Source organism: Channa argus, chromosome 15 (assembly GCF_033026475.1).
Source record: "Channa argus isolate prfri chromosome 15, Channa argus male v1.0, whole genome shotgun sequence".
Taxonomy (NCBI): domain Eukaryota; kingdom Metazoa; phylum Chordata; class Actinopteri; order Anabantiformes; family Channidae; genus Channa; species Channa argus.
In genome coordinates, this window is record NC_090211.1 from 2,232,624 (window position 1) to 2,258,195 (window position 25,572).

General features: G+C 39.2%; 3 protein-coding genes across 14 annotated transcripts in view; 2 read left to right on the forward strand and 1 right to left on the reverse strand.

Moving 5' to 3' along the window:
• hdac5 (histone deacetylase 5) overlaps nt 1-6,529 on the forward strand; it is a 58,237-nt gene extending 51,708 nt beyond the window's left edge. For all 11 annotated transcript variants that reach the window (XM_067476462.1, XM_067476459.1, XM_067476461.1 and 8 more), the window contains one exon: nt 591-6,529. In XM_067476462.1, the coding sequence (XP_067332563.1) occupies nt 591-630 (40 nt within the window). In that variant the 3' untranslated portion in view covers nt 631-6,529. The remainder of the gene's footprint in view (nt 1-590) is intronic.
• pex12 (peroxisomal biogenesis factor 12) lies at nt 6,460-11,495 on the reverse strand. 2 transcript variants are annotated; one of them, XM_067476472.1, is made up of 4 exons: nt 11,270-11,495; nt 10,831-10,955; nt 10,002-10,537; nt 6,460-8,498 (listed from the first exon to the last, which is right to left on the reverse strand). In XM_067476472.1, exons 2-4 carry the CDS (start codon nt 10,951-10,953, stop codon nt 8,060-8,062), a joined length of 1,098 nt encoding a protein of 365 aa, XP_067332573.1. In that variant the 5' UTR covers nt 10,954-10,955; nt 11,270-11,495; the 3' UTR covers nt 6,460-8,059. The 2 variants fall into 2 exon arrangements, with proteins under 2 accessions (XP_067332573.1, XP_067332571.1); XM_067476470.1 differs by having other exon boundaries at nt 10,831-10,958.
• A 3,186-nt stretch (nt 11,496-14,681) lies between these two features.
• si:ch211-237i5.4 (phospholipase A2 inhibitor beta) lies at nt 14,682-21,421 on the forward strand. Its single transcript, XM_067478448.1, has 5 exons — nt 14,682-15,114; nt 15,972-16,117; nt 16,993-17,161; nt 18,426-18,588; nt 20,398-21,421. The coding sequence occupies exons 1-5, from the start codon at nt 14,773-14,775 to the stop codon at nt 20,703-20,705; spliced, it is 1,128 nt and encodes a 375-aa protein (XP_067334549.1). The 5' UTR covers nt 14,682-14,772; the 3' UTR covers nt 20,706-21,421.
• Nucleotides 21,422-25,572: the final 4,151 nt, after the last annotated feature.

Genomic DNA, 25,572 nt, shown 5'->3' on the forward strand with positions numbered 1-25,572 from the left:
TCAACCTATACTGCAATGACAGTGCAAAGGTCACTACAAAACCAAACTAAATGTAACCACATAAGCATAAAACTCAACAACAACAGAGCTGCTGCTGCTACAGAGTTACTCAGAGACACAGGAGCTTCAGACTTCATTAAACACTTTCTACAGTCTCCAGCTGCTGTTGCAACATCATCACACATTTGCAGACTAGTGTGTTTCTAAATGTGTGTGAAAAAGTACTGACCTGTTTAGCAGGCTACAAATACTCCCTGTTCGAAGTATTTTGAACTAAAAAAAACTACATTGAGGTTTATGCACGTTTTTGCCCCTCTGACACCCAACACGGCTGTGTCTCTTAACCATCACTCTCTGCTATGAGAGAGTGATCTGCCCATTTACAGACCAAGGATTGTATAGAATTATCTAAGGTTTACTGCAATTAAAACTAAAGGAATGTGAGGAAAAACATTTTATGTAAGCCTGTGAAAGTATAAATATGTTCATGATGGATGAAGAATGTAATTTAGCAAATGTATTTTTGTTCAGGGTTGTCGCACATGGTGTATTTACATAAATATGATTTTGTGACTTTCAACTGCCCACAGGTCCACCGAGGAGCCAATGGAAGAGGAGCCTGTATTGTAGGAGGAGCTGTAAGCACACAACTCCACATTCACCTCCTTCTAGCACCTCCTCTTCCTCTTCCTTTTCTTCTTCCTCCGTTGAGTTTGTGTAGGTACACATACACATGGTGGAAATGGGATAGATCCCATTGGCTGAGGAGAACAATATGGAGGCAGGAGAAGGCGGAGCCTGTGAAGGACTTGGACAAATCAAGTGGTTCAGCAGGAGGAGCAGACGACTTGTTAGCACCTCCATGGAAACCACCGGAGGGGGGCTTCACCGAGGATACGTGTCTTGTAACCAGTATACTTTACCACCTTGTAAACAGCACCACTGAGTTTTTACCTCCACCTTTCAATCAATATTCTCACTTTTTTTTTCTTTCCTACTCTTCTGTTCCACTGAGGGAATGCCTGCATTTGAATCCCAACAGATTTCAAGTCAGATTCCAAGTGGACGACTTGTCTTCTTGTGTATCTGTCAGACAGGCTGAGGGAACAGGGGGATTGGCTGACAGAGGAGGAAGAACCAAGTTTTTAAAGAGCAGAGGAGGAACTAGGTGCCTTTTTTTTGTCCGGTCAATCACAAACCACAAAACACCATCACTGCAGCACCTTGGCAAACCTACCAGCCAATCAGGACGGAAGAAACACACTGATGCACGCGCGCACAGACTCACACACACACACACACACACACAGCTATTATTTCAGTCAGTCAGTTCATTTTTGAGTTTTGGATTCTTCATCTAAATGCCTTAATTTGTTCTTATCTCACTATTTAACAACACTGAGAGAGACAGAGAGTCAAGAGAGTTGATATATAATTCTGAAATGTATAAATGTGTATTTTGTTTAAAATCTGACCAATTGACGTCAGATATTCCCAACAGATTATTTTTGAGGGAAGAAAAGCTTCTAAAGCCATCATTACACACTAGACATCTCCAGCAAAAATCTCAATTGAATATTATTAGTAATATCAGTTATGATATTCAATCAGACTTTTATGGAATCTGGTGAACTGTCTCAGGATCAGCTGTTTTCAACATATTCATTGTTTTAGCTTTAGTTTTTACTTTTTTAAAAATGCATCACTTTCAGATCACTACCACCTCTCTATTGGTCCTGTCTCTCTCTTTCACTCATTTTGGTTAAGAGTCATGTTACCTGAGCCCATCCCCTCCTTCTCTAAAAGGGGAATGTGGGATTGTGGCACGTTTTCTTAAACACCACTATGACCACCACGTCCCTATTTTTGTTGTTGTTGTTGTTGTTATCGTTGTTGTTGTTGCAGTTGTTGTAATATTACCTGTTCGGTGTAAATAATGTCTCCTGTGCAGTTGCCCACAGTTACGTCACAACAGACTCAGTGTGGTCATTTTTCTATATCTGTACATACACATATGTATAAAAACAAAATTGCTTTCTCTTTTTTTGTATAAAAAAAAATCATATATATAGTGTTTTATCCAATCAGACTGGATTTATGAATATATTCTATTTGGGGATTTGATGTTTCACACAGGTCATAGTTAGACCACCACCTGTTTGTTTAGAGATGAGGATGGCTGGATATGTTGTGGTAGTTGTTCTTGGAGATGACAAGCGAGCTACAGTTCCTCAGGCAGGACCAGGCAGGCAGCGCTGCCATCCACAGGCAAACAGCAGCCACTGCAGAAAATGGCATGTTCAGAGCAAAGGTTATGACTGGGTTAATAGGTTGGTCCAGTGATGATGTATTTTTGTGGTCTGACAGCAGGAAGTTACCTCGACCCTGCGTGGCTTATGATATTCATTAGCCCCAGCCATAATACATTTACATTTCGATACTTACATTTAATCATTTTAAATACTTTTATCCAAGCAACTCAGAAGTGTGATACAAAGGAAGTGAAATTTAAGTCAAGAAGCAGACATTACAGCACAGTGCTATAAAAAGAAATCTCTCTTTCTTCATTAGAAACAAGCGATAAGACAGTGCTATTTTTTCTTTTTATTTTTAGTTTAAGGGCACAGGAAGTTGCAAAAAAGTTCCAACTTCAACAACGTTTTATACATTGGAAGTGAGCTGCTGAGTGTGCCATGTTTGGTAGCACATTCCACCATCATGGGACCACTGAGCTGAAGAGCTTTACGCACAATGACCCAGTCGCTTTGCCCTTACACTTGACCCTAACCCTCTGTTTTGTGTGTGTTCTCTGTAGTGATTGTAATGTTAACCCCAAGATAACCCCTATTCACAGTGAAGGGTAGGATGAAGTGGTAGAGCTTTGTAGCCCTTAAACCAGGTTTTCAGAGGCAGACACAAAACAGAGGGTTATGAATACATTTCTGCATAACTGGCTCATAAACATTTTCACATCAACCTTAACACAGTTTAACGCAGTTTTATGAATATTCTCTTTAGCAGAAGTAGAACCAAGGAGCTTGATAGTTTTACTTTACCTGATGTAAATAAGCCAGCTGTCGAATTAACATCTAAAGTTATAACCGTTTGGATATGACAGTCCAACCTTTTCATAATTATATTTTCATTTTGAATTTGATCTTTTCGACGTGGTGTTGCTTCTCTAATAGCAGTGCAGGCAGATTGCGTAAGAGAATGGGTTACTGTCTACAATTGCTAACAGTATATTGTGATTGCAAGCAGTAATGGTAGCATCTGTGTAATGGGTGGATCTGATGTTATAGTATTTTTAGAAGGATTCTCCTATTTTACCGTGAGATATTAAAATCCCGTTATCACTCTATCTTGAGGTGAAACTGAAACACAACGGGGTAGGAATATGACTTATGAGTTGGGTTTAAGCAATTATGAAGTCTCTGAATACTTGCTCCTGTAACTTGTTTCAGTCACTGAGTTGCACACAAAACTTGGTACAGCAATGTTAGAAATGTTATCTTGTGTTGTCGCCAATCTTTCAATATGGGAAAATTACGACAGGTAATAGTGAAGGAGAGTTCGTTAAATTACCTTGACTAAAATTGGTCTCCTCCATTAAATGCAATAAAATTGTGTAGAATCAAAGATTGCAGAGGAAGTCAGAATGGCATGAAGGGCAGCACAGGATGCAGACTTGTAGTTGTGGGGTCTAAGAGGTTGAGAAAAGAACTTTGATATTTTAAAAAAAGCACTGTCAAATGACAGTTCTTTAACCTACCATTTCAGTAAAAGTTCAAAGACCATTAGTTATTTGTTTAGATACTGTGGAACGTATTGGAACTTGTACAGCTGCTTGTACCCAAAGCGCTTCACACGGCTTCTTATTCACCCATTCACACTCACAATCTCTTACAGACACAGATGGGGCTTCTGATATGCAGCTGGCTTCCACTCACCAGGAGCAACTTATTAGGGGTTTAGTGTCATGTTAATCACACTTAGAAATGTGACAGGAGGAGCCAGGAATAAAATCCACACCCCTTGGGTTTGTGTCTCCTGAGCCACAGTCACCCTGTGTGAACCATGACTCTACAAGTTAAGTCACATTTTTTAATGTTTTATTATTTTTTTTTTAAATGTTCATGTCCATGACTCTTTAAGCAGAAAGGATTTCATTTACAAGTGTCTGTATTAATTGATCTGTTAAGGGCTGAGTGGTACATACAGAAGTTGGGTTGGGATGTAGAAGGCCATGGGTTTGAATCCCACCCCACCAAGTGTGTCCCTGCCCATCCATCAAGGGTGACCCCAGTGCTGGTCCGTGGCCAGATAAAAACACGTGCCAAATCAATGTGCAGAACATGTTCCGCTGTGGTGACCCCTGAAGAGACAAGACAAAAACCACAGATCTTTTTGTATTAATTGATCTGGTTCCGATCATCACCATGGCCTTTCAGTTTTCTCTTTCCTCACCTTCCTCAACGGGCAGGGAAAAGATGATAAAATCAACAAATTCATTAGATCCTCAAAACACACACACACACACACACACAGGTTGGGCTTGTTTCTGAGCACCAGTTTATCAGTCGTTTCAGTGGTTTCAAGCAACCATGGAATAGAGTATTCTCAATGATTTCATTAGGGTTTATTCACCTTTAGCTTAGAAGGACCTTTTTATATCTACATAAGGAGCAGGTCTCCTTACACTACGGTTGCCACGAGCCACCCTCATAATCAGTTACATTCAATTTAGAAATATAGCTATCTAATGTAACCTTTATCATTTGGCTACTCAATGCAGTAGTAGAAAGAAAAAAGTGTGACCTGATGGATGCTTGGCTCTCTAACTCTTGGGCAGGGAGGGCTGGGTGTCGGGGGTATTCAGATGGCTGTAGTCCGCATCCTTGCCACCAAACCCTTTAAAACTCAGCTCACTCTTAACACAATAGAAAGTGACCATTTGCCACCTCTCTGCTAAATGAACATACCCAGTACACAAAGCGTCAGAACTGGACCACGCTATTATCCGTTATGCATGAAAACTCATAAACACTACTGAGCAATTTCAGTAACCTATCTCTTCCATACAGAATCTAATCTACAACAGCCTCCTCACAAAATTCTGTATTCTAGGACCCTCTGCGGCGTAGCAAGTGTAGCTGACCGCTACCTCCGGGTCTCGTGTTCAAAGCAATAAAACACTAACAGAAAAGCTGTGGAAGTAACTCATAGAGAGATAGAGACACTGCATGCGACCACTGTCTTAGTAACACAGCAGAAAGCGTCACAGCACCTTATTCATAGACGTGATTTAGGGCTGTTTGTGAAATGCGCCAGGAGTAATGGATAAACAGTATTGATTAACTTATTGATCTGCGTCTGCAGGTGTTTTATTGTAGTCGTTTTGTACTGATATAAGAGAAGACGTTCACTTTAAACGTACCCTGGCTTTCCACTGTAGTGAGCACTACAGTTATAGTGGCTGTGGTGGTTACTGCTGCCAGAGGGCACACGTAAGCAAAGGCCGTGGAATGAAGCTGTTGTGGAGTTTGCTCAGGTGTGGTCAACTTGTACTGAGAAAAACAAGAGGGGGGCCACCACAGTGGTCTGGGCACTAGTCCTAAGGAAACGATGAGGCACATTCAAAGCCATCTGCACCACTGGAGTTTCTTTCCTATACATTTAAACCTCGAAGAGTATTTTCTGAACAGTGCTGACACCCCCCGAGTCTAGAGGATACACAGCTTTACTGTTGCGACCACCCAGACACACTAATGCACAGTTTCACACAGACTATTTTGCTACATGAGCTAAAAATGTATATTTCTTGATATGTTTGATACTGTGGTGTAAATGTAGTGTCCTGCTATGACGACTGGGGGGGGGGGGGTGGTGGTATATTTTTGGACTTTTGGATGGGACAGGTAAAGGTTCAGTATCAGTGTGACTGTCACCTCTCTCTCTCTCTCTCTTACCTCCTTCTGTTTTTGAGGGGAGACGTTCTTCATTACGTTTCTTTCATCCGGATTCTTACTGAACAATTGGAAAACCTACTTTTAGATTGAACTACATTGAAGTACATTCCTAACTATCCTGTCTGTGCTGTCATTTTATTCTCTTTCCTGTTGCAACAATACGTGTTTCGTTTTTGCTGACTCACGTGTATATACAAATACATCTATGTGTTCACATGTGCAATATGCGCTATTCAAGCAATCTGTTACAATTACTGTGACTATTACTGATGATGATACTTTTTTGAAGTTTCAGCCGAGTTTTTTTTTTTTTTTTTTCTTTTCTTATCCTGATTTCCTGTTGATGAATGGTGTTGCAGGAGCTTAAAAGGGAAGGTGACTTGTGATTCTTCATGCTCAGATTAATTTCAGGGGTTTGTGGAGATTTTAATGGAACCCTTTTTTTATTACTCACTGTAATGTTGTGACATCGATCCCGATTATCCGTCTCTTTGTTTTTGTTTTTTTAAGTGGGCCTGTTGTTAAACTTGTCCGTTAACTCAATAAAGCAATTCACTGACTGCTTCGTTTCTCTATCTTCATATACCTGTTGCACACTATGTAGAATTAGCTTGGACACCCCTAGTCTGGTTCTGTTCATAGGTTACACAATCTGTCCATGCTAATCTAATCTAATCCCGTCCTGTGGAAACTGTACTTGATAGGGAATTTGAGGTACAGCAGCTGGGGCCCAAGGTTGGGAACTAATGATATACATAATCCGTCATGACTATTAGCTTGTTTTGGCCACAATGTTTGTGTTTCTGTGTAGGATGTAGACATGATTGTAAACCATCACCTGGGCTTTGTCCAATGGTAAAAGGCACCTCAATAGTACTTTGGGGCTGTGACGCATCAAGTCGGCCTAGTTTTTCAGATGTGTACCACAGTTTGTACTAGATGGACCTCTTTCAGTGAGTTTTGACTGAGCATGGTGAATTGGTGCGAGTGCAAAAGGGGCTACATGCTCATCTGCTGTCATCTGTGTGGTGTGTTTAAGTGCAACTTGTCAGCCTAAAGGAAAGGCAGCATAACCCAACACATCACTTTATCTTCATTGCTTCGTTTGTTGGTTGTTGTTTCTTTTTAGACAAAACCAAACTAACAGTTTCCAGTCTTCAGTCTAAGCTGTGACAACATTCTCATAGCTGCCCCCCCCCCAAAATTAAAAAGCAAAGAACTACTTTCTTTAAAGTTTTACCTTTAAAGTTTCTACCCCACAATTTGTACCTTGTATAAACCCCTTTTGCAGCAATTACAGCTTTGGGTGTTCTTGGTTAAGTCTCCACAAGCTTCTCACACCCAGATTTGGGCCAAGTGTAATTAGACTTGTGCTGAATCCACTTCATAATTGCCTGGGCTGTATTTTTCGGTCATTGTCACCCCAGTCTCAGGTCTCATGGAGTCTGGAACAGGTCTTCAAGGCTGTAAGCTGTTTGGCAAATTACAAGTTGGCTGACATGCACCTTTTACTTAAAACCCTTTTTAAATAATAGTAATAATAAACATTTTAAATAGGTGACAGTTTGCTGTTAACTTGAGTATTTGTTGTATATTTTCCAACATTGCAGTTCAAAAGCTACCTCCAGTTTGAAACTGAAAGAAAGTTAATTGTTAGGTCATTATGAAAAACAAAATGTCAGTTCATTTACAGCTGATGGAATGTTTGGTTAGTGAACAGAAATGTGTTCTTTTTGTTGCTAATACTTATGCTACATGCATGTTGAAGACAACTGTAGGATCCGCAGCAAATTACTGTAGATAAAAAAATACAACACTCTTATAAGCAATGACAGTTAATTCATAGTCAATCTTAAACATCTTAAACAGACTTTTAGCTTCACATCCAAAATGGCTCGTTCCACTGAATAATTGATCTAAAAAAAGTAGACTAGAGAATGCTTTTTACAATCTTTATGAAAGATATGATGTGTGTGGCCAAAAATATATACAGTATTTCAACTATCGACTTCTTACACTACACAAATACTTGGAGTTTCACCTTCAAAACATGTTTGTTGAAAAAATGAGTCGATAACTGCAACTGTGTACTAACTCTCGGGCGAGTAGATTTTGATGAGGTGCTGCAATTCAGTAGGGTACCCGGTGACTGGGCAACGGTGGTTGGTTTTCACGTACAGGTAGATGCAGCGGTAACAGAAGACGAATCCCGAGGTGGAGAGCACTGTGGCATTAGTTCGGCGTCTCTGGCACAGAGGGCAGCTCCTGCTATCAGAGCGAAGGCGTGTTTCGTCACTGTAATTGGCTGAGACGAATGCAGAATCCCTGCAGCTGTGCTCCTCCTGCAGGTGGAGAGGGGGGGGAGGAGCCGGAAGGGAGGCGAGGCTTTTCACAGTGCTCTGGTTCTCAGAGGAGTACCACCACTCTAGGAACTGAAGGAAGAACACACCCAGAGAGAGAGAGGTGGAGAGGGAGATGGCAATGCCTCTTGCCGCTTGAGATACCAACCACCACGCCTTTTGTGCCGGGCTGCAAACAGAGGAACAATGCACTGTGGGTAGTGAAGTTAGGATCATAACTTAGCATCATCAATCAAGAATACAGCAAATTAATTCTATTATAAATAATATTCTATGATAAAGTTTGCACCACGGTTGTCCACCAATCTCGCAGTTTGTTTAATCCCCGGCTCCTCTGGTCACATGTTGAAGTGTCCTTGAGGAAGACACTGAATCCCAACTTAGTTGCTCCCGGTGAGTGTTGGCCAGCTGCATAGCAGCTCCCCCATCGGTGTGTGTGTGTGTGTGTGAGACTGTGAGTGTGAATGGGTGAATAAGAAGCAGTGTAAAGTGCTTTGAGTGCCAATAGGTAGAAAAGTGCTAATCTGTGAATATTATTAAAAAAGCTACTTCAACAATTTTCTATGTTGGGGAGAACATGTGTGTGAATGATGGTAAAGCTGCTTTTACTTACAGTATATTAAATATATAAAAATATTGTGTTCAGATAGTGTCATCTAGTTGCACATACAAATAAAAGTTAGAGTCTTGGTTAACCTGCTCCTCTAAAACTCCTCCAGATAATATCCACTTAAATTATGCAGAGATACCATGTGCTCCTCAACTTAGAATCATAGGAAGCAAATAGAAACTCAACAAAGCTGCGCTTTGATTGTAGAAACTAAATAAATGTGACAAACAATTATTTTCTATATGAAAAACACAAAAAAGAGCACATGTGCCACCTAACAAATATTTGTACAGACTGATAATTTCCAAAACTCATGATCAGTGCAATTCATGTAAATTTACATCTCACATTTTTATAATGCATACAGTTAGTTTCAAATTAAGCTTTGATTATGTGCACAGCAAGAAAATCTACAGGGAGACTGTTTTTTGGGGGGAAACTAAATGAGCATGACATTGAATTTTCTTGTTGAGCTTTACGCTCTACCACTCGAAAGACATGCTGAAAGCTTTTCCTTGCTCATTAAGAATCGTAAGGGCAACAAAACAAAGTTTAGTGGCCTAGAATATGGGCTTGTTCTTTCCTGTTTGTGTTGATGCACTGGCACACATGATGGCTTATTAACTGCAGTAAAAGAATATAGTAGGGATATTTATATCATCTGCATCGATTAAATGCCAAATGGCACTACCAGATGTCTCAAGCTGCACAGGAAACCTTTATGTAGACATTTTTTGATTGATTTAAACACACCCTCTGGTGATACTGATCATTAGCTGCACTACAGAACAACCCTAGTTTTATTCCAGGTCTGTTCTCAGGCACATACATGCATACACTAGCCCCCAAACTGTAACCCCGCTGATGGTTTCACATCCTTGTCCTGATCTACAGGTGGAGGTAAAATATTAAGAAATACAACACTGTGTCAGCAATGGTAAAGAAAAGAAAACAAGCTGGTAAACATGGATATATACACATAACGCTTGTTTGAAACTTAACTTTGCTAATCTCTTGTGTCATTTTTAATTTGTATTAAAATTCGATGAGACTGGTACGTACCTCCCGGCAGAAGATCCGCCAGCGATGCTGTTCTTCAGCTCCATCTCTCTGATATCCTGGGCATTAAGTCGTGCTAGTCTTACCCTGGCCAGCCACAGCAGCGGGCTATGTGTCCTGGTGGCTCCAAAGACAAAAAGCAGCTGCTGGATGAAGACCCAGGCCTGCCAGGCTGAGCTGATGTACGGGTGCGCTGCCACGGCCGCCCTGTACAGTCTCTGGCTCTTGGTCTGCGCTAGCTGGATGGAAAAGTCCTCCTCATCCCTCTCCCGTGCCAGTGTTGCATTCAGCTTCGCTTGCAGGTACGGCACCAGACACAGTAAGAGAAGGGAGCGCCAGTGTGACGTCCTGCGTAGCCCCAGCTCAACGGAAAATCCCCGTCCTCCTGAAACTCTTTTCAGTCCGTAGAAGTTCTCAGAGAAGGAGGCACTGCAGTGAGACAGGAAGTGGTTCTGGAGGACGAGGTCCAGCAGCAAGTAGAGCTCATCGAAGCGTTGCAACAAGAACCCAAAACGGGCTGGGTTGGACTCTGCCAGAACCTGAGAGTAAGAACAGCACTGGGGTTGTTAGTCAAGGCTGAAGGTGCTTTGCAGATTGAAAGCATTACACAATATTTCTTTCATTTCTACTATTTAGCTCAAACTCTCTGTAGAAAAATGTATTAGATAAGCTTCTCCAATTTAGTGAAAACACTTGACACTTGATTGGTTTTAGAATAAAGATCAACAGAACAAAAATCAGCTTCCTCACCACTCGGTGGTCCCTGTAGAAGCAATGGAAATCAACGAGCAGTTGCATAAATTGTTTATTATACCTGAGTTGAGCCACTCACCTTGACAGCGTGTCTAAGTGCAGGTTTGACCGCATCCATCAGAGACTCCTGTGCCAGCACCTCAAACACTGATGGCTGCTCGTTCACAACGGTGGAGGTTAGATGAGCTCCAGCCTCCGCCATGACTACTGCACAACACAAGTCGAGTGAGCGGGTTACGTACAGAAAAGACCCTAAAAACCCTAAAAAGGGTTAATTATCAGCCAGTAACTAGCCTCCAGTCTGAAGGTTGAAACATGGAACTTTTTTTACTGAATGGAAAAATACATGTGCATTACTTGTTAATTAAGGCTGTGAGACCAACACTTTGTTCAGTGTAAAGCTTGGCTAAATGGCAGCTAGAAGTCATTTAATTTGAATAAATAAAAATCCTACTGAACCCAGACTGGGTTGTGTTTGATTACTTCTGCTGACATGGTTCCAACTTTTATCAACATACCTTCCTCCGCTGTCAGTTAACCGTTAGCAGTAAGTAAGCACGACTGCGTCCCTGGTGTTTTCCGGCGTCTGTTTAGGATCCGTCAGCATCCCACGATTATTTAGAAACGCTTCCTACCATGCACAAGCTTAAAGCAAACACCAGAGAAGCTGCATATTCGACATTTCTCTTTTGTTTTTAACCACTCGCCGTGTACAGAGCGTCACTTCCGCACTCAGACGTCTTCATTCGCTCTAACGTCACGACGCGTGTAAACCAACTTCCGCCCGTTTCGAATGCTATCGAACAAAAAATATTTATTTATTTATTTATTTATTGTTATTATTTATCGTTATTGGTAATTAATCCTGATTTAAAAATAAACTTTATTGTCATTAAAGTTCACAGAGATATTGTGATGACAACTGACAACAACAACAGAACAGCGCGGTGGACGGGGGCGGTTTGAACAAAACTTGTTAACATTGGACAAAATGTAATAGATTTTATGGCCCTTTTTGTATTATTAATTGATGAAATGTACTGTTGGGGCTCCTTAGAGAAAACTCTAAACTTTGCCAGAGAATTTACATGTGTTATTAAATTAGACATACACGTCTGGTGTACAGTTTCAGCACATTTTCTCCAAAAAATATAAAAAACAAAAAATCGATGTGGTTATTAAACATTACTGCAATGACAAAATAAATCAACAGCAGTCCCAAGGGAAATGCAGCAAAAAGTGCCATCTAAGTCAATTTTATATTTTTTTGCAATATGTTTTAACTGGATGGGCTAATTACTCTTCTCAGATTGTTTCGAAGGACTGTTTTTGCTGAGTGGCATTTACGTAAAAGCCAGACCTTTTCCCATTGTAGGTCATCAACATAATGATTCCAGTAAGTAACAGCGTTTTTAATTTCTTCTGACTTCATGAGGATCTGTTTGGTTTTTATGCAATGCGTCCATAATATATTGTATTATAGTTTAATTATATATTGTATTATTGTATCTCACAGTCTTTCATCACTTGACCATTAATATCTGTTTCCTCACTTCCCCACAACGTATTGCGAACAACAAAGCCTGCACATCCTATAACTTCTATTCTGTCCTTCTATTTCATCAAGTTTGCTCAACTTCAGTCTTCGCCATAGGTTGTAATAATTTACTATCGCTAGTTGAAAATAGATAATAAAATGTAGAGGATGCCATTTGAAAATTAACATGACCTTATTTGTGCTGTGAAATCACTGATTTCAATCTAATCACGGTCTATGGTTGTTAGCTTACACTGGGACTGGCTACATTTGTAAGCAATAGAGGCTTGATAGCTTAAGAAGCAGGTTGTCTATGATTTAAAAATAAGGGGGCAGTGACATCACCACAGTCATGAGACTGTGTGAGTGAGATTGTGAATTTAAAAGTGATAATAAATATGGCATTTGCTTTTAAGCTACAGTTCAAAAATGTCATTAAAGTTGTGATTCTAATTAAAATCAACTTTTATTAATGTAGGTCAGTCACACAAATTACAAATTTGTCTAAGAGAATAAACGTTCTGTACAACAATGACATCCACTGTCCTTAGACGTCCCAATATGATAAGTGAAAAGACCTTGCAAAAAATTATGAACCTTTGATGAGAAAAAAAAAAGGGGCGATCAGAATCATGTGTGCAGAACCGAGCAACAAAGTAGATTTAAATTATTCTATTTCTGCTGTATGTTATTGTGAACTATCTGCTCGTCTGACTTCTACTCTGTGAAAAATACTTATAAATGAACTCTTCTTATATAATTGTAAAGTCAGTATTACCGGAAATTATGGGATGGAGTCACAGACTGAAACATGATGAAAACATCAGGCAAGCTGCCAGAGCTTAGTGGATGAGAGGAAACATTTGGCGATTGGAGAGGATTACAGGATTAATGACACAGCTAACTGCACCGTCTCCATTAGCGTCAGCATCATCACTCTGTCTTTGTTTCTCCCTCTCTGTCCATCATCTCTATGTCTGTCTTTGTCGAACTGTCATCCACATGTAGGAAAAGATGATTCTGGATGGAAATGTCTAAATACTTCCCCAGCAGACGAGGTGAGTCAGAGTTGACAAGGGAAGAAACTCATCTGACCAAATCAGATTGTGTGTGATTTGTATCATTTACAATAATTTCATTGTCACGTGTTTGGTTGTCAGATTATGAGTGGAAAACTACACTTTTGTTGTCCTTTAATTTGATAAAAGTGAAAAGTGTACTGTCAGCCAATAACATCATTGTTTTAGGTTTTGTAGTATAAAAACACAAGTAAATATTGATATTAAACAAATGTACTTTCATACTATGTAAACATCAGAGATGCTCCCAGCTCTGCCCTGCTCTTAATCACTAAATTTTAATGGAACAAGGATGAATGAGGGGATAAAAACGGTGAAAACTAGTTCAGCATCTAAAATAAGTCAGTTATGTAGTAATTAAAATTTGGTGTGTGTTTTCTTAAAATGTGGGTACTTTACATTTGTGCTTAATAGTAAAAAAGCTGTTTCAAGAATTTGTGGCACAGGATTATGGATTAACTTTCCCACAAAAGCTGAAGTAGTTAGTATTTTACATTAAAGCTGCGCCTGTGCAGTTGTCAACAACCAAAGGTTATATTTATCCATGCAACATATAAATTTAAAGCCACAGTATGCAGCAATTTTTTTTTTTTCAAATGTTGTTTCAAGGGAAACATGTTCCATTGCTTATGTGACCGTGGAGCAGTGTGGTCAAAGTCTCCCATGACACCGACTCACTGCAGAAATATCCGCTTCTAAGGGTTTCTGAGCCCTTTTCAGCAATCTGAGAAGAGTAATGATTTCTGCTCGATTAGAAAGTTTATTAGCGTTCTTATTTATTGTATTTTGATAAGAACGACCACGTAAAAGCTTGTGCAGAGTTTGGTTTAGTGTAAAAAGCAAAGTGAAGCTGAATGAGAACAGGGAGAGGGAGACATGCTGAGCAAAGATGACTGAATCGCTAAGTCTGCACATACGCGGTTTTAACATAAGATTATACTTGATGCCTTATAGGATGAAAGTTTGGTGTTCGAATGACATATTAGAACAGATTAATGTTAAAATACCTCAGGAGAATAGTAACAATAACATGGACACACAAAATAAAACTACAAAGACTAAACATGTTTTTAAGGTGTAACAAACATGTTGAATGTATTTTTTTCCTAGTAAATCTACGTTATCCATCAGCTGTATGGAGAATTTGAGCCCCTTAATGCTCATTGCTTGGTTTTATATGAGAAACAAACAAACAAAAAAGACTAGCACAGCTTAAAAATCCTCTTTTTTTAGATCTATTTAACCTTTATGAGACATGACAGATTTAAATTTTAAATATAAACTCCACACTGTTTTTGCTTTTTTTCCAGCTTCATCAACGCCAACTGTGGTGAGACATATCAAAGACAACCGCAGAACTAAACAACCAATCCAGATTCAGTTTTCCTTCCCTTAACCACTTTGAATGAGCTGCCCTCCCCCCCATCCTGTCCAGGGAAATATGTGTCAGCTTTTCTGGCTCCTTCAATTATTTCTTTTTGCCATTTATTCACCTTCATTCCTTTTTCCATCAGTCCAATGCTCACGGTCATGTCCACACCTGTGCACTTGTTATGAGCACGCTAACCTGGTGGACTGTCACGCCCGGGAGTTTGAACATGTTCCCAAGGGCCTCCCACACGGTACGTGGCTGCTGGAGCTGGGGCGAAACAATCTGAGCGAGATTGGCACTCAAGCTTTTACTGGGTTGTGGTCCCTGCGGGTGCTGGTGCTTACCAACTGCCAAATACAGGAAATACAACAACAGGTAAAAACAGAAAGACTGATCAAATTAAAAGCACTTTCTGAGGAAACTTTAAGTTAACTCCTTTGGAAAATGAAACTGACAACGCGAAGTCAACAATGCAAACAGGATACAAGGCTTGTTACAATCAGAGTTGAACGCTTTTAAGCTACTTTTTTATAAGTGTGAAAATGAACACCGATCACATCAATGAGCTAAAGTGCTGAAAAGACCTGAACTCTTAAAATTTGAATGAAGTTTAGTCTTTGAAAGCCACTGAATTCCTATTTAAAGTGTATGAAATGAAAACAAGTTGAACTGTCAACTGAGGACTAAGGTCACAGATAATCTTGCTTCACATAAGCGTCATCGGTCATGTGTTTGTTTGCATACATCGGGACAATCTGAAGGATTGGATTTTGGGGGCAGATTAAAGCCCTAAAGCTCCTGGCCGAGAGACAATATCTTTCTTGTGAGGGCTGGTTTTTGTTTTTATGAGTAGAAACTATGGTGACACTCAGGGCAATGACAGAACTCAAAACAGGTCTCAAAGCCTACATTTCTAAGGATTTGCACAGGTAAAAGCTTTTGACATCAGTGACCTAAGGTGAGGCTGACATGTGTTGAATTTTCAGTTCGGGAGTAAGCAATGAAAGCAGCAGGAGCTCTGTGCAGTGGATAGTTCGCATATTGTATGAACTACCCACACACGTAATCATTTAAATTGATCTGTGATCTGAGATCTGAAGCATAACAGATGAAGGCAAATGGTAGTTTAACTGCAAGGAGCTGAATTGACTATAAGAGACTGAGACACGCTAAAGACGACGAGACAATAGAAAATTAAAGGGAAATCTCACTTCTGTCTTTTTATCCCTCAGGCGTTTTTCTCTTTGTCATTCCTGGAGAAGCTGGACCTCAGTTGGAACCTGTTAACAACTCTCCCTGTCGACTTCTCAGCCGGTCTGTCGGCCCTGAAAGAACTCCGACTGGAGCACAACAACTTACATTATATATCTGGATTCAGGTATCACAGTACAAGAGAGTACAACATTTGGCTTTGAACATCAAATGTCATGAAACTGTCAGCAGGGCTGTTTCTGGACATTTTGAAGCCCTAGACGAGATATTCTCTGCTTTCATTCCATAATGTTATGACAATTGTATTTATACTTATCTATTCTATCCATTATTTGAAAGGTTATTTCATTTATCTCTCCTCTGTTAAGCAATAAACATTATTAATTAATGTTGACACTACAGTTTTTTTTGTTCTATCCAGTTTTAATCAGATTCAGGATCTGATATTTAAAACAACCTGATGGTTCATCACTCTAAATGATTCTAACATCATCAGGTTACTGTTCCTTTGTGTGTGTTATTTTTACTCATAAGGAGCAGGTGTTATTTATTGTTATAAGAATATTTATTTTTAATACATTTTTCCCTTATAAACTCTTTCGAGAAGACGTCGGTCTAAACAAAGTGGGGTAATTTTTTCATTGCTGCTTATTAGAAGAATGTTCATCAAGCTAGGACCTTTATAACATAACATAAAAAAATATGAATAACAGCTTCTCGCACATTATTGTCACCCAATAGGACTTTGATTGATTTTCAGCTCCTTCCACTGTAGCGCAAATTTTAGGCTTCACAGATAATGTAACATGTGATTTTAATAGGAGTTTGAGCAAAAGCTGAAGAGCTGATATGTGAATAAATATAAGACTTTGGAATCTGCTGGATGTATTTAGAGCGAACTAACTGTGTGTGTATAAAGGTCAGCTTATTCCTCTGCCCTAAAGGGCCCAACATCAGCTCATTCTGAAGTTTTCAAATCAGTAACCAATCACAGGTTTGCTGTGGGTTTATGTGGGTCCCTTTGTCCCTCCTTTCTGTTAGCTTGGAGTTTTTGGACAACATGGAGAAGCTGGACCTCAGTTATAACCAGCTGGTGTCAGTTGGCCCTGGTGTGTTCAGGGGCCTCTCCAGGCTCAGACAACTCTACTTGCATAACAACAAACTGACCTTGGTGCAGCAAGGTAGCCTGGATATGCTGCCTGCACTAGAGGTGCATTACTGTAAAAATCATTACAGGGGGACTGCACTATTTTCCAACTTGCTTCCTCTGCTTCTAGCTAAAGAATGTCTTCAGATAAGATCTTCTGGAGGCCTAGTTTGAGTAAGGATTTGGGGGAAGAGCAGGCTGAGCACATTTTTAGTGCATCCAGAAAGTATTCCAAACTCCAAATTCCAAACTAGAATCAAATGCACTATTTTCCTCAAAACAAACAACTATTGATTGGAGTCCACCTGTGGGAAGTTCAGTTGATTGGCAGCATCCAACCTGTTGTAGCTTGAGAGGTACTGCAGAGAAGAAAGGGAGAAGCTGCCAAAAAATAGATGTGCCAAACTTGTACCATCATACTCAAATAGAAACGAGACTGTAATCGGTGCTAAAGGTGCTTCAAAAGAAGTATCAAGCAAAGGCAGTGAATATTTATGTACATGTTACGTTTTTAGCAAAGATTTCAAACAAATGTCTTTCACGTTGTCATTATGGCGTATTATTTGTAGAATTGTGAGGAAAATAATGAATTTGATCCATTTTGGAATAAGGCTTTAACATAACAATGTGGAAAAAGTGCTGGGAATATTTTCTGGATGCACTTTTCAACCTCCATGCTGTAATTAACCAGCTAACATAATCTCAAATGAATAACTCCTCCAGATGAGATTATCAGGAGGAGTTTTTCAGCTAGAATATAGTTTTTAGTTTTCAGTTAAAACATAGTAGAGAGTTTAAACCGTTCATAAATTCACTGCGTGGACAGAAAATAAAGTCACACACTAATATTTTGATGGTCTACCTTTATCTTTGATTACAACACAGGTGCAATGGCATCATTTCAATAAACTTGTGAAATAGGACAATTTATTTTTCACCAAGATCTTGTATTAATGATGTCAGGGTGAGACCACTGCATAAAATCTTCTCCAGCACATTGAAAAGATTCACAGTGGGGGTAAAGGGGGCCAATCCATGTGTAGAAAGGACGACTTGTGCTCCCTGAACCAGTCTTTCCTAATTTAAGCCTGATGAATCCTGGCATTGTCATCTTGCCATTTACAAATGGCCAGAAAAAAGAAGACAAAATCCACTGCTCAGTGAAATTCTGGTGGTGAATTATTTAACCAGGAAGTGTACGTATATCTTAAACTAGATCCATAGGAAGCAAGCTGAAAATCTGTGAAGTCGCCTTCTCAATATGTACATCAATTTGTCTGTGCATGTCCACCTGTCCGCTTACTCATCTGTCTGTCTGTTTGTTCAGGTGCTTCAGCTGAGCAACAACAACATCTCTCACATTGACAGTGATGCACTGGCTCCGCTCTATAGCTTGGCGGTGCTCTCTCTGGAGGGAAACAACCTGCATAACCTCAAGTTTAAAACATTTATCAGCCTGCATACAACAGCTACACACATCCAGCTGTCAGGTTTCTAAAATCACCACTACTGTTATCTGCTCAGCTTTGGAGGCTTTGCGTGGTCTGATGTGCACTTATTAAAATCCACCACTATGTCTTGCATTGATTATATTTTTCCCTGCTTACGGGGCGAATCAGGACACATACAGAAGCTGCGTGGTCACATGGGTTTTAGACCCTTTCAGTGAGCGGTTTGAATGATCAGATCACTATCCGGCTTCCTTACACTTGTCTTGAGCTCTGTCCACTTTAAGGGGAAGCAAAGAAAAATATTAACACCAAAATGTACTCACAAATGAAGTACTTATATTTACAATACAGGAACATAGCTACATCCCAGGTGTCTCCACGTTTAAATTCTGCAATTCTAAACTACAGTTTTTTAGGAGAACTGTCTCATTTAGTTAACACCAGTATATATATGTTTGACTACTTTTTAGGACAATGAAAATACTACATTTTCTCTATAATATATATATGTAGCTATTTGCATACACCGAGAGGCGAGAAGTGTCCTCCTGTTGATGTTGTGTTTCCTGGGTCAGACTCAATGTTGATAATAATAATACGACTCAATGGTGGAAAGTAACTAGTACTAGTACTTTGTCACTGTACTCAAGTACATTTTTCACACATCTGTCCTTTACTTAAGTAGATTTAACTACATCTAAGAGCAAATATCTCTACTTTTTACTCCCCTACATTTCTAATCAAAGTTAATTTCTAACTTCGATTTGCACATTTTATAATAAAACAATTTTTTTTAATGAAAATGATTCACTAGAGAGAGAGAGGCATAGTGTCAGTTTGTCCTTCCACGGTCTTATTTGACATATTAGCAGTACTGAGAGTGAGCTGGCATGCAGTAATTTTACTCTTTGGCGTCCAGAACTTGAACTTGGCTTTGCCTACCTCTTCTTCTTATTAAATAAAACTGGAAAACGCATCAGATCATATAGTTAATCATCTTCAACCCATCATTTTCTCTATTACCATTAATTAGTTAATGTCCCCCCAAACATTAAACAGCAGCGGTCCACAGAAAAAGGACAGAGAAAAGAAACTGTCAAGTACTTTTAATACCTTAAGTAAAATAAAAATCATGTACTTACTTACTTAAGTAGAAATTTCAGCAGGTACCTATACTTTTACTACATTATTTTGTACATTATGGTTTGTTTATATGTACTTTTTACTTAGGTACAGTTTTTGCGTACTTTATCCACCACTGCAAGCAGGGTGATCACACATATATATGCCTGGGATGGGCACAGCTGCCATTCACTGTCAAAGGAAGCTAAGAGACGAGCTGATCACCAAGGTTTTGCTGTTTCCCAGTTTTCCTACAGTGTCTTTAACATTACTGGGGCAGAAAAAAACACATCTGTCCAGTTGGAGCAGAGAAGGCAAATAAACATTCTCGACAACACATATCCCCTGCTACTGCCAGCTACTTTGTATCTATATGTGTAAATGTATTTACGGAAACGTTTCATTTTAATATACTTATTTATATTGAATTACGATCATCTGCCCATAGAGAACTTCTCCCTTGGGTTATTTATTTTCCCACTATCTCTATATTTCTATTTACGGAGACCTAAAAATAATACTCTCAAATTAACCATCAAACCTTAAATTTGTGGTGCATAAAGTACAAATATTGGGCAAGTACAAACTGTTAGCAGTCACAGCTACATGAAAACAAACTGACATCCCAAAGAACTGAGATAATGTTGTAGTAGTAATCAGTCACCAGTGCCTTCACATTGTAGTGTCCTTTTTGACTGTCCCCATCACATGTCTTATGTCCACCAGGCAACCCATGGAGCTGTGACTGTGAGCTGCATCGTGTCTTCAGTAAGATATTATACGTTCGTCACCTTCACATCGACGACTACCGGAATGTGACGTGCCAGGACCCCCCGCAGCTGCTGGGGGCTTCGTTGGCCTGGGTGGACAGCCAACTTTGCATCGCAGAGACGGCTACTGTCCTTGTCATCACTGTCACTGTGGTGGTCACTGTTGTGGCAGCTGTGGTGATGGCTGAGAAGAACAGGAAAAGGAACAGTGGAAGGAACTGGGACACTGAGTCACAGACGCAATCTCAGAGTCCACCATCATGAGACAATAAGGAGGAGGACAACGACGACTCTGTCAGGCTGAAGAGTGAACACCCTGTTTTCTCTGTTGACATAAAGCATTTAGTTCAAGATGGCAGCCACAAATGAGTGATGACTTGAATGGTCAAATTCTCATTTTTCTAAAAGGGAAAAATGTGGAAGGCTTGAAGGACACTAAACTGAATCTGTATTTTGAGTTTTTCCTCATATTTCACTTCATGGTACCTCTTCCATAGCTTTCTATACTATTCATAGATGCTCTCATATAAATCACGGTATTCTATTTTAGTCAGTCCTTTAATTAATGGTATGAAGGAAAACAACCTGAGACTTCTCATGGAATCAATAAAGACTAAGTGTGAATGAAAAGGTGGATGAAGATGTAATAACATGCTAAAAAAAAATGAAAGCTGCACAAAGATTAAAGTTTCTGCTGTGTGTCTGCTATTCATTTTTCATGCCTATATATTTACAATACCACTAACGTCATGTCTGCCAGCTCTTCACGGTAGTCAAAGATGTTGCTTTTTGCAAAACTGAGAAAAAACTTTTATTGTTGAAATATATATTTGATCAAAATGAAAATCCTCTGACCTGCAACTTTCTGAGCTGTTTTAGTCTGCACATTTAAGATCATTTAGGCTTGTGTCTAAAATGTCTTCTTCTTCCTTTCTGTTGGGCTGTTTCAGGGGTCACCCCTAAATGTCCACCCTATTCTTTGTATGTAAAATCGCTACTTTGCTTAATATACTGTGAATGCTCTAATCTTTATTATTATTATTCTTCTATCCGTTATTTGGCACCTTACTACTTCAGCATACTTTCAGCAAATTCCAAGACTTTAGGCTATTAGTCTTCCATTAAGCTTTTTAATGTCTCTTAATGGTTTTTAGCTGTCACAGTTTCACAGATCCAGATCTCGTTATTACGAGGTATGTAGTTCTGTAACTCATATTTACGAGATTCGTTTCTCACAATTACGAGAAAAGAAGAATACCAGACTGATCTGAATGATTACAAGTAATGCCCTATTTTAAGCATGATCTCTCTTCCATTAGAATACCTTCAACTACCAAAGTGTTCAGTTCCTCAGAGACATCTTATTTACACTGAGCTTTTATTCAGCTGATTGGACAGTTGTTAAAATCTTCTTCAACTTGCTTCACATTGAGATGTAAATGATTCTGCAATGATTCTTTGACCGACTGAAATTTCAACTTTAACACTGTATTTTGCTATTCTCAGGTGATTTCTACTGAATTTCCAGGATCTTGCAACTATTTCACGTTACAGCTATTTTAATTATATAAAAAGATCCTACAATTATAATAACAATATACAAATCACTCCTTAAATTATTATTATTATTTTTTTTTTACATTTCCCCCAAAATGCTTTGAGGCAGTTTCTCTGCATTTTGGCAGTAATTAACTGGCTCAAGGTTTATTCACCAACCTCAAATCTAATTAGCAACCCCAGTTCACACCCCCTACCAGCACCAGCAGAATATATTGTAAATAAATGTACATTCAGGTGTTTACATATTAACAACCTCAAATACATAAGTTACATATTTGAATTTTCTTACACTGACTTTTATAAAAACACTACAGCATTCGAAAAGGCTTTTAAACTTTTGTCTAAAACTTTTTAAATAAACCTCCAAATGTGCCGCCCGATTTTGAGTGTATGCACCAGTTGCGCCACCCTAACAAAAATATCTACATCCACCCCTGACATCACGATGTTTTGCATAAATGAGTCATACAGTAAACTGTGATCTGATCTTCACCAAAGTCACAAATATCAACAGACCCAATAATTCTAAGCTGATTAAAAACCTCTCATGTCTAAGAGAAAGGGTTAGGAAAGGGTAGCAGGGTTATCTCAGATATTCATCAGTCCACAGTTGGACATATTTTCTATAAAAGGAGATGATTTAGTGCTGTGGCTACTCTGCGTACAAGTGGGTGCCCAGCAAGATCAACCCAAAGATCCAACCCAACAAAATGAAGAAACGAACTGCAAGGAGCACAGACAACAACAGAAATGTCTTTCAAGAGCAATTAAAAACCACCTGTCAGCCCTGTCAACTATGTGCAGTTCTATTTTGTTAGATTAATTATGTAGCCAGGATAATAAATAGTTAATACTTCTTCCTGTTTTGCTGTCATTTTTTTAAACTTTTGTTATTTCAAAGTTTTCTGTAACTGTTTTGTTTTCTTTTTTTTTTGTTTTAGGAATCTTGTTTTTTTTTCCTTTTGTCCATATTTGTCCGATCGCCCTGTCTCATGCCGCTTAACAGTTCTCCCACGTAATTTCCTCCATAATTGCTTTTTCTATTTTTACTCAGTTGCTGGACTTAGACTTTGCACTCAGCTATTACATTTCTACAGTTTCCAGGATTAATATGCTACTATTTCTTGTTACAGCTATTTGAAACAGTTCAGCTTCAATTCAGATTTCAGCAAAAGCAAAGGTTTTATCTATTTTGGCAAATGCAAACATTTCAGCTCTTTCAGAAAAAACAGTTAAGCTTTTTTCAGCTTTGCTTGGAAAAGCCTTTCAGCTCGGAAACATTCACAGTGCATTTTCTTTTCAGAAATGCTTTTTCTAGTTCTTTATTTTACTCAATTTCTCTCTCTTAAGTCTTTACATTGTGTACATTTATGACACCACTTAATCCATCCCGATATCTATTATCTATACCACTAATAGAGTTGCAGGGGTGCTGAATCCCACACAAAGATCAAATCATTTCCTAGTGCATATACTTTTTCTTTTTGACTCAGTAAAGTAAAACACCTTCACATAAATTATTTGAGTACATTGACAGGTTTTAAACCAGTCTGTGCAAGTGCACGTCCACAAGGAATCTAAATGTAATTTGTTACTTTCCCTCCTGGCTATATTTGACTTTCACAGCTGTAACATGTAAATCCGGGGTGAAAAACAAAACACCCTGCCCTCTAGAAACTAGTCCAAATGAAAACACATGCATTCAATGACAAGCTTTTTGAGCTCCATCTCCATGTTTGGTGCTGCATGGCCATTATTATTATCTGCTCTAAAACACATCTGCCTGACTGAAAAGTGCCTCGTGTCCAAATACATTTTAAACATTTGTAAGTCAGCAGTAGAGACCAATGTCTCTGGGCACACAGAGGATTACTGTTGGGCTGATGGGAGGGAAAGAGAAAGAGAGAGAGAGAGAGACAGAGAGTCCTATTGAGGTCACAGAAGAGGCCAGATTTCAAGATGATTACTGGTGGATTGGGATACATTTATTATATTAGTGTGTTATGGCTTTTAAAGAGGCAGAGCTCACACAACTTTCAACTCTTCGCTAACCGTGGTTAACTTTGTTTTTGTGTTTTATTATGCCAACTAAGGAAACACAATAGATATGAATTACTGGGAACCACCATCTTTTGGTGGAGGCTAAGTTTGTTTCTATACAGCTATAGAATTATTTATTTAAATTAACAAAATTATTTCGATAACTATATAATTTAGTTCTGTGCCCCCTGCAAAAGTGTCTCATCATCTCATCAACTTTCTGAAGGTCCAGCAATGCAAAATAGGCCCATTTTCACTTCTCTTGGGAACCAGACACTTTTTGAGCAACTTAGTTCCCCCACAGTTATTTCCACAACATAGCCCAGAGTCCAAATTTTTTTCCAGGCCTGTAGTTCTACCCAAGCAACGAAGGTCCATCAGTGCTCAGTCCCTGATTGGTACATTTATATTATGATGCCAAAAGTGACCAACAGTTAGGCATATGGTTAAAAGGGTATTGGAAATCCTAATCACTATTTCTTCAGAGACGTTCACCCTCAAGAAGGTTCTTAGGTTCTTTTGCATCTCCTGCATCACCCAGCTTCTTCTAAGCTTCACCTTGCAGACAGCCACCCTGACATTATCCTGTTGCAAGCCTTCATAAACTTAGGAAATTATTTTTAACTCCACAATGGGAAGCAGTCCAGGTCCAGAGGCAGAAAACCAGCCCCAAACCATAATGCTTCCTCCACCATACACTGTTCCCATGTGTGGTTTTTTTGTGCCAGATGTAGGTATGTGTGTTTTCCTTCCAACCAATTCTTTGGTAAAAACCAATTACTTTTTAATGTGACTTTATAACAATACAACACTTTTTAAGACTAACCCTGCACCATTGGATTAACCCTAGACTGGACTTTGATGAATACTAAAGTAGTGCATCCAAAGAGCAAATGTAGTGATACCAGGGTTATTAACTGCATCAGAAAAAGCTGAAGGGAAAGACAATCACGTCATAAATGACCGCTCCGTCCCACTTTTGGTAACAGGATTTAGAGTCAAACAGAACAGAATGGAAAACAGGGATTACAGGGAGATTTGCTTCACTGAGTGACTGACTGATTTTAGACATGTAAGTGAATGGTGGGGGCCAGGAAGGTGAGGTGGGGCGGCTGTGGTTGTGACTTGTGTTCTGTTGGAGTTATTACTGTTTGGTAAATAGGATTTTTTTTTTCATGAGTTCGGTTTAAAAAAATTCACTTAGTTCAAAGGAATAGTTCAATATTTAGGTAAATGTGATTCGTTGATTTCTTGTTGAGAGTCAGTACGTTTTCGCACCTTCCTTGTTTAGTCCGGTTAAATCAAACTCTCCTTTGTTTTCTCATTTGATGAAGTTCATTTGCACAGGTCTGAAGAAAGCAGTTGCCTTTGGGTGATGGCCACAACCATCCATGAAGACCCTTTACTGGATGTGGTCTCAGTTTGGTCCCAAACAAACTCTGGAGAAGTTTCTTTGTGATTAGAATGTGATTAGGTGTTTGAGAACTTCTACCAGCGAGAACGGGATAAACTTTACAGTATGAATTGAGTA